Here is a 9,533-nt window from a genome sequence, read left to right on the forward strand (position 1 = left end):
CTTTTATAATCCATGGCATGTAGTTGTTTCCAGTTGATACTAAAGGAGTAAATTTAAGTTTTTCCAGATTCGACATTTTCTATTATCAAAAATTAAAACAAACAACATGATAAATTAGAGTCAATTTATATTCATAAGTATATAAACACTAAACATAAATTTAAGATAACATAATGATAAGTAGGCGACAATGTCGACCATGTGTAAGCAATCATATATAAATGTTATATAACAGAAATATAAATATTAGTAAACATAAATGATAATTAGGCGACAGTGTCGGCCATATAAATGTTAGATAATAGAAATATAAATGTTAGTAACATAAATGATAATTAGGCGACAGTGTCGGCCATATAAATGTTAGATAATTGAAATATAAATGTTAGTAACATAAATGATAATTAGGCGATATTGTCGACCATATATTTTTCAAGTGGTATAACCGACCATATATCATTTAGGTGACAGAGCCAACCATAATTAGTATTAAGATTATCGTGCTGATAACGTGTTATAATTCAGTAGGCTTATAACTACCTTTAGTGGTTTGATTCTTGATGTTATAATTCAGTAGGCTTATAACTACCTTTAGTGGTTTGATTCTTGATTAAGAATGCTAATAATGAAGTGTAAGAACAAAGATGATAATGGAGAGAAAGAAAGAAACACTTTGTAAGTGTGAGAAAATGGTGCAAGTTTAATGCTTGCATTCATGGCTATTTATAGCAAAAATATCACAAGTTTAGGTAATACAATAATATTACTTTTGTGTATCAATAATTGACTATCCATTTATATATATATTTATATATTATAACAGTTTTATGTGTCAAAATGAAGTATATAATAACGTATATTGATTTATATATTTTATAAAAAAACACCAATTTACTCAATGTACCCATTCTGATTATACAAGCATAATCCCTTAAGCTTCAGATATTGCATGCAGGTCCTTAGACTTCCAAAGAATCAGCAATCATCATGGGAACACAACAATAAGAAGCAATGTCCTACAACCATATGGGCATGAATGAATGAGAAACATCTTCATAGAACTAAACCATGTTTAGAGTGTATACTTTAGCAATTTGTTATTCATTATTCATGTTCGTCTCTTCCCTTGGTGTTCCGATCGCTACTTGCGTGGTTCATTTTTTTTTATTGTTTCAATGGTGTTTGTTTAGATCAGCGGAATTTATTTTTAATTGAAATTACGGAGTATCTTTTTCGCTGAAAAATAAAATATAGGTTAACGGGTTGCTGAGGCTCATTACTTCATTAGTGGTAACTGATAACTTATGGTCCTAAAATGAAACATTTCAAATCTCTAAGGGTTGTTCAGCAATTTTCTGTTTTACTAGATACAAGCCGGGAAATCAGAACTTGGTATATTTCACATTACGCAGATTCCGTAGGTCAAGCGAATTCACCTGTACCGGAACGTCGTCGTATTTGTAGGTATCAATCATTCTCTATATTTCTTCACTATATATGTAATCGTATCTAATTTTATTTTTAATAAACATATATTCAACTACAATCGATCAGATCTATGATCTCGGTAAATTCACTTTTAGTATCCGATTTGCTTTGTAGTTATTACTAGTTATATAATGTATATGTATATGAACTTTAATTTGTCGAGCTATTGTTATTGATTGTGCTAATATCATTTCCAGTGCCATTATTAAATGTTTGTTGATTGATATCTGATGATGAAACCCTATTTTTAACAAGTGGCTTATGTAAAGGGATTCAATGTATTCATGAATTTTCGAATGTGCTTATAAGTTATTATAGAACATTTCATATATTTTGTTGTCATTTCGCTTGTGAATTAGCTAGTTTGTGTGGCCTGTGGTGGACATTTATGTTTATTGGAAGGATGTTTCGTGTTGCATCTATTTCTAAAACTTTTAATGACATTGTTAAAAAGTTACTTCAGATATTTATAAATTTAGATAAAACTTAGGGTGTTAAAGCATTGGTTGACATGGTCGCCTTGAGTCCACGTCAACCTGTCATGTTTTATCTGAGGATTATTTTGAAATATTTAGTTGGACAAGAGCTATGTATGCATATGGTTTTAAGTCTGTTAAGCATCTTTATAGCTAACTTACTGTATAAAAGGAGGGGAGAGAAAGATTAAACATTCGATGCTCGGTAGTCGGGCGCGTTTCTGCTTTACTTTAGTTCCATCTCTTTACCTCTTTGTATATGCTTTACTTCTTGGTGTTATCACCTCTTATTACTTCTTTTTATTGATTTTTTTTATGTTTTGGTAATTGAATCTGGTGGTTAGTATGTTTCCGGTATTGAATATTTGCGTTGTTTCATATTTTCAGTATTGATGTGTTATAACTTCAATGTTACTCGAATGTCTATGAGACTATGACTCTGTGATTAGCTTATGTTGACATATGTGTTAGATTGGTATTTTTGTATTATTATATTTGAACCCTGTAAGTTATGTTATTATAAACTTATAGTAAGTTCATTATGTTATGAATAGGCTCTCCTTACTAGTAAATTGGACTTGCCTTGACTTGATATCCCATCATGTTCTATTACTGATTTCTTATGAGTTGAGTTTGTGTTTAAGGTTGTAAAACGGGTGGGTTGGGTATAACTGACAATTTTTTGTATGGCTATGCTTGATCAAGCCATAAACACTTTTTAAACTAATAGAATAAGTTTCTGAAATAGCATCTGAGAAATGTTACTACTACTTGAAGCATATATACTTAAACAATTAGGACCCGTGTAATATGATTATTAGAAAGTTTATGCGTTTTGAATACAAATTGAGGCTGTTATTGACCTAGGCTTCCATTTCAGCTAAAAGTTAACTTTACCTTTTGACCATTAAAAGACAAATTCTAATCCAGTCAAATCTTTTACTCATAAGCATTGTGCAATTTCTGTTAACTTGTATGTAAGTGCAATTCTATACTTTGGTATAATACACTGATTTATGTAATGTATTTTTTTTTTAATTACAGAATAAAAATGGTTGGGGGTAGGGTTGCTCATCCAGTATTGAAAGGCCCTAGCGTGGTCAAAGAGTTGATCATTGGATCGGTGCTTGGCTTAGCTGCAGGTGGTTTGTGGAAGATGCATCACTGGAACGAGCAGAGAAAAACTAGGGCATTTTATGATCTTCTAGAAAAGGGCGAGATAAGTGTGGTTGTACAAGAATGAGTATTTTGGAATTCGGAAGTATTTAAGTTTGACGCTTAAATTGGAGACGAGACTCTGGAAACTTAAATAATAAGATTTTGTATTGGATTTGTGCACAAAAGCTACTCTTTTGTTAACAATGTCGTTTCTTGCATTTTATCGTTTAAAATACTAGTGTTTCGATGTTACAAGCTGATATATAAACTGTTGAAGGTTATTGTTTAAAAGGTTTGAAATAATGTGTTTTGATGGTTAATATCAAATTGTACAAGGTGACCTTGAGTTGATAAATGGTATCCTTCTAAATTCTGTTAAAAAAATAATTATTTTCATCTGAAGCTCATTGTATTATACATCCCACCACCACTATATATAATCTTTGTATTATATTTGACTTTAACATCATGATGAGATTAAAAATAATATTAATAGATAGATATGTGTGTGAATTTTTTATGATGTGATATATACAAATATATATACTATTTATAATACTGTGAGTTATCCTTCTTGTACTTGTGTATGCTAAACATTGCTTTGAACAAGTTTTTAGTTTTCTTGGAGTATACTTCAATCTCGCTATTTCTTCTTTCTTTCTCAGGATACATCGAATGAGACCTCCTATGCTGCAACCGATCCTGCAATCATACAAGAAGGTACAAATCAACCGATCCTTCCGAATTATGTTAATAAAAAATAGTAAGAAAACATTCATCAGGTTCATCTCACTTACTTGCTGTGTGTTTGGACTGATGGATCGACGAATTGACCCAGAACGTATGACTGAAAAGATTGGACTGGTGGGTTGATTAGCAGTTGGTCCAAAACGCTTTATTCTGAAGCGACTTGGAGACAATGAACGTGACCGTTTTTCTGGTTATCAATAAAATTTCAATTAGTACATATAGTTTAAAGACTGAAACTGTATGCAAAAAAAGCTTCAATTGACCTAATCCTTTGTTTGATTCAGGCTCCGCGAATGAAAATGCAGCCAAATCCAGTCGGAAGTCACTAGAAGCTCTTTCATTACGTCCTCTTCTACATTATACGATGAACATGATTTTTTTAAGTGTAACAATTCTTAAACGCGTTATTAAGATAGGTAAATTACCTCAAACTTGATGATTTGGTGTTTGCCCTTTCTGCTTGAACAGCTTCAGAAAAACGTCCATCTGTGTCTATTATGTTGCGTTAGAAACACAAATTGTTATAACTTAAAAGAAATCGTTAAATGTGCATCGAAACTTGAACACTTAGGTGATATTTATTTTTTAAGATGTTTTTGTCCGTGTACGTCTATAGAGAAAATGTGGTTTAAAGGTCTATATGCTATATGTTGAATAGTGAAGACTTTTTGTTATATCTACAAAATAACTTAATCATGTCGGCAGCACTAAGATGCATATTTATAAGTCTGCGAGTTTGCAGACATAAAACATTATTTAATCTTATGTCTTCTGTCAGATTGTCTGTAGTAAAAATGTTGTGCGCAGACATAAGACATTATACGATGTGCAGACTGAAAAACAAATAACACCTTAAAGCGTATAATTGAAATCGAATTTGCGTTACTAGTTTCCGTGCACCTGGGATCAGGTACTGTTTATGGTACTTTGGTATCTGTATCACCAATGATTGTTGTGAAAGACCTTCATGGTTGCTATACATTTGGCATGTTTCTAGTCTCTGCAACAATAATTTTAAAATCACTAAAACACAATTGAGCAAAACTTCTAATAATAGGATGTAAATATTATCTATATAAGAACCTGTTGGATGCATAATACGCGAAGATTTGTTTCAAAAGCTTCGTCAATATTTTCATCCAACAAAGTGTTAACCTTAGACGTTACAGAGCCCAGATGATCGATAGTACTTATCAAAGCTTTCGACACATAATCTTTTAAGTTTTCGAACAATCTATGCATAAGTAGCAAACTTTAGCAGATAAAAGGAGTTTAAGTAACTAAAGACTTTAGGATTTATCACTAATACTTACAAATGATCATGTTCGTTTTTGAGATACGAATCTTCGAAATATTCTGCAGCTGAATACAACTGGCTTCTTATATTCCTCAAGTCCTATAAATTCATTTATATGAATTAGTCAGTAGGCCTATTTTCACTTTCACTACAAATAAGCAACCATCTTAAATGATTTCAGATAAAAAAGTGGCAATTAACACTATTTGAACATAATAGAGGAAGTTCGAATTGATCGATAAAAAGAGACCTTGAGACTATCAGCAAAGAACAAACTGCGTTGCAGGAGCATTTCGTCATAATTCGAAGACCGGCGAATATCATTTAGTTGAGATGATGTATCATTAGCCTCCATAGATAAATAAACAAGTGTTCACTTGCAAGAACACAAACAACTTTTTTGAATTATGGAAACAAGATTAAGTGATGATTAGAGGGGAGTACAGATTACAAGCCTTTATTTATTGAATGTTATATATATAAATTTAAATATAGATAACAAGCCTTTAGTTTTGTTGGGAGACTTGTAACTGGTGTTGGAGGGCAGTTGCAGAGATTGATAAAGTATTTTTGAAATTAAAGCTGATAGAGATTGATAGAAAATGGACAGATTTTATATATATTATATTTATATATTTATAAATATTGGTAATAAATTAAAAATGGTGGGACTTGGCCAGGACAACCTTGGTGACATTATCAATGGTTGATTAAATGCAATGTCTTTACATCAATAAATCATGTCATAATTCAACAATTTATAGTTTTTTTTAACAGAAAATTTATTAAATAAGAAGGAAGACTTTTGCATTCCAAATGTTAAATAGTTGCTACAAGTTTTTTTATTGAGTGAAACATTGATGAATAGAAGTAGATAGACCAAAAATGATGTGGTTGGAGATGTTAGCCAGAATTGTAATTGTCATAAACATCTAATCTTATAAGACCACATCAAATGCAATAATTTCCACATTCGATTGTCATCTTATTGAAATTTCCTTATCACATTCATTAACAACCTTAAATTATTATTAATCATAAACACCCCCAACATGTTCATGATGTCTTTAAGTTTTCTACAAAAGAAATGTGTTAAAATTCATTCTTCTTCCACTTAAAATCATGCATATAGCAAAATTCATATAACCCTAGGCTTATAACATAAATACACAACCATATTGTATGATTTACTCTTCCCCTTACAAAAAAAAATTGTGTCCCTTGAAATTTTGTTGAATTTATAATGCATTACTCTCCCCCTCCCAAATATTTGTGTCCCTTAGAAAATTTGTTAATGATAATTAATTGTGTCCATTAACTCTTATCTACTAAAAGTCATGCCCAATTGTGTAGTTTCATAATATTCAAAGTGCGTTTGATTAAATTAACTTTGCAAAATAATTAATTTAGAATAATAAGATTAAATTGAGAAGTATAATGATATTGTTATAAAATATCTAGATTGTGTTATAAAATATCTAGATTGGATGTTAATTTTATTATTATTATATTTCTTGCATAGTAATATTTTATACTATAAATAGACATGTATGGTAACCATTTAAGGTGCACCATTTCTCTTGAAATATCAATATCAATATTTCTTCTCTCCTTCTTCTCTCTTTTTCTCTCTTTGTTCTTATAACCATTAAAGGTAGTTATAAGCCTACTGAATTATAACACGTTATCAGCACGAAGAGCTTAGTGTAATCAAAGGATATCTCAAACGATCACGAGTCACTGATCAAGGTATGAAATTATTAATAATTTTCAGACTCGAATATATCAAACTTTGGACTACTAACATTTTGAACTACTAATTTTTATTAAGTTCTTAGTGCATTTGTATTGTTCTTATTATATGGTTGGCTCTGCCACCTAAATTATATATGGTCGACACTGTCGCCTAACTATCATTTATGTTTACTAACTTTTATTAACTTCACTAACATTTATATTTATGTTATTTAAGTTATATATGGCCGGTTATACCGCCTAAATTATATTTTCTGTAATCTAACTCTTATTAACTTCACTAACATTTATATTTATGTTAATAAGACCTCATGATTGTATGCAACACGTCATTTGACAACACGGTACTTTATGTACGCAACACGTCATTTGACAACACGGTACCATGGGTCGAGATTAATTCCGATCAATACGAATATGATGAGGTCTTTATATGTTATCTAACATTTATGATTACTTATGCAATTAATCATTATTTATTTCATGCATACTAATGTTTATTCTTAAATTTATAATCTTAAAAGTTAAAATAAAAAAAGTAGTTTGTATTTTATTAAAATTAAATCTTAAAAGTTAAAATACAAAAAGTAGTTTGTATTTTTATTAAAAGTAAATCTTAAAAGTTAAAATAAGAAAAAGTAGTTTGTACTTTTATTAAAAGTAAATCTTAAAAGTTAAAATACAAAAAGTAGTTTGTATTTTTATTAAAAGTAAATCTTAAAAGTTAAAATAAGAAAAAGTAGTTTGTACTTTTATTAAAAGTAAATCTTAAAAGTTAAAATACAAAAAACAGTTTGTATTTTTATTAAAAGTAAATCTTAAAAGTTAAAATACAAAAAATAGTTTGTATTTTTATTGAAAGTAAATTTTAAAAGTTAAAATAAAAAAAAGTAGTTTGTATTTTTATTAAAAAGTAAATCTTAAAAGTTAAAATAAAAAAGTAGTTTGTATTTTTATTAAAAGTAAATCTTAAAAGTTAAAATACAAAAGTAGTTTGTATTTTTATTAAAAGTAAATTTTAAAAGTTAAAATAAGAAAAAAAAAGGAATGGTAAAATGGAGTAGCTTTTTGTCAAAAATGAAGTATTGAAAATGAAGTGGTCTCCTTCTATAATTAAAAAAAAATATACTTTCATCAAATGAATTTTTTTATGTCCGACAATTCCAAACACGAGTCGGTGTTTAGTTTATCAAGAATACCTCTTGCTTTGGTGAAAGGTCATGATCACGATATCGGGTGTTGTGAAAGAATTAAAAAAATTTAGTCAAGTGGCCTTTTAAAAACTAGAAAGTTTTTTTAAACAAAAAGTTTTTTATATATTTATAATTTACGGGTAACGTAAAAAAAAGGGAAGTTTTTTTTTTTTTAAAAAACAAAGAAAGTGTTTAAATGAGTTTTACAGAAAGGGGGAAAGCAAAGTAAAAAAAAAAAACTTTTTTTTTTCCAAACTTGTCAAATGTTTTGTTAAAAACGTGACCGTTAAAAAAAGGAGGTTGAATAATAAAACTTAAAAAACAAATTATTTTTAAAGAGTGTGCATCAAAATGACCCGTTTAATAATGGGGAGTTAAAAAGATAGTCAAATTGTTTCAACGAACAAGGGTTCAATTGGATGTTTCTTAAAAAAAAAAAAATTCCAAATTTCAAGTTATTTGATTTAAAAAAAAAAATCCGCAGGTACGGGTGATGGATCCAATGAATCCGCATCCACGACCCGCGGGTGCTATCCCTAATTGTGACAAGTACAAATCAACTAAAATGACGTTGGATCATGCTAAAATCACCAACATATTTTGTGCATCGTATTAGACGAAGTATAAGCTCAAAAGTTGGATATTTGTTTGCAAGTAACAAACTCAAAAGTATATTACCATTTCTAAAGACTCTTTTTATGATTAAAGAAACTCAGTGATCCCACATATTCCCACCTATATTAGTGTATTGAAAACAGTATCGTTTGCAAGTTTGCAACAATGCATTTTCTAATACTCCGTAGTTAATTGCTTCACATCTTGAGTTTGGCTGTAAGAAGGAAACCTATATACTCACATATTTCGTACGAAAGTATTAATGTTACAATTTTTTTTTTTTTTGTGTGTTATCATTCGTACGTTATACTCACAGGTTTTTTAGGCTAATCATTCGCGTGAAAAACTATAGTTAAGTTGCAATCTTTGCTAACAAGACAATTCACACTACCGTTATAAATGTCTATTTCAACCAACTTGCTACATTAAGCAGTTTTTGACAGTCACGTCCTCAATCATGACATAATTTTTATGTACATAGCTTCTACTGAAAATTAATATGCAAGGTACAACATATAACTATATGGTCAAATTCATTTGAGCCTTCGGAGTCACAAGTATATGATGTATATATATATTACTCAATTAACAAAATAGAAAATCGAAATTAATTCATATGAATAGTAAAACGAAATTAATTAATTTATTATTCACATAAAAAGCGCATATTATAAAAGCGCATATGATTAAAAGCGAATATGATGAAAAGCACAGCGCATATGATCAAAAGCGCATATGGTGAAAAAACACAGCGCATATGATTAAAAGCGTATATGGTGAAAAATATATATGATCAAAAGC

General features: G+C 29.5%; 2 protein-coding genes across 2 annotated transcripts; one reads left to right on the forward strand and one right to left on the reverse strand.

Moving 5' to 3' along the window:
• Nucleotides 1–1,454: 1,454 nt before the first annotated feature.
• On the forward strand, nucleotides 1,455–3,242 carry LOC139850360 (cytochrome c oxidase subunit 5C-1). The gene is made up of 2 exons (XM_071839943.1): nucleotides 1,455–1,464; nucleotides 3,009–3,242. Exon 2 carries the CDS (start codon nucleotides 3,016–3,018, stop codon nucleotides 3,205–3,207), a length of 192 nt encoding a protein of 63 aa, XP_071696044.1. The 5' UTR covers nucleotides 1,455–1,464; nucleotides 3,009–3,015; the 3' UTR covers nucleotides 3,208–3,242.
• Nucleotides 3,243–3,549: 307 nt separating this feature from the next.
• LOC139850254 (protein ABIL3-like) lies at nucleotides 3,550–5,733 on the reverse strand. The gene is made up of 8 exons (XM_071839837.1): nucleotides 5,420–5,733; nucleotides 5,186–5,268; nucleotides 4,956–5,106; nucleotides 4,773–4,872; nucleotides 4,298–4,358; nucleotides 4,136–4,224; nucleotides 3,920–4,059; nucleotides 3,550–3,824 (listed from the first exon to the last, which is right to left on the reverse strand). Exons 1-8 carry the CDS (start codon nucleotides 5,522–5,524, stop codon nucleotides 3,669–3,671), a joined length of 885 nt encoding a protein of 294 aa, XP_071695938.1. The 5' UTR covers nucleotides 5,525–5,733; the 3' UTR covers nucleotides 3,550–3,668.
• Nucleotides 5,734–9,533: the final 3,800 nt, after the last annotated feature.

Source organism: Rutidosis leptorrhynchoides, chromosome 5 (genome assembly GCF_046630445.1).
Source record: "Rutidosis leptorrhynchoides isolate AG116_Rl617_1_P2 chromosome 5, CSIRO_AGI_Rlap_v1, whole genome shotgun sequence".
Taxonomy (NCBI): domain Eukaryota; kingdom Viridiplantae; phylum Streptophyta; class Magnoliopsida; order Asterales; family Asteraceae; genus Rutidosis; species Rutidosis leptorrhynchoides.

Excerpts from the sequence above, each read along its gene's own strand:
- LOC139850360 (XM_071839943.1), top strand. The coding sequence starts at position 3,016 with ATGGTTGGGGGTAGGGTTGCTCATCCAGTATTGAAAGGCCCTAGCGTG.
- LOC139850254 (XM_071839837.1), bottom strand. The coding sequence starts at position 5,524 with ATGGAGGCTAATGATACATCATCTCAACTAAATGATATTCGCCGGTCT. Across the intron at positions 5,269-5,419 it reads TCTTTGCTGATAGTCTCAAG|GACTTGAGGAATATAAGAAG; the intron begins GTCTCTTTTTAT and ends ATGAATTTATAG. Across the intron at positions 4,873-4,955 it reads GCGTATTATGCATCCAACAG|AGACTAGAAACATGCCAAAT; the intron begins GTTCTTATATAG and ends TTATTGTTGCAG.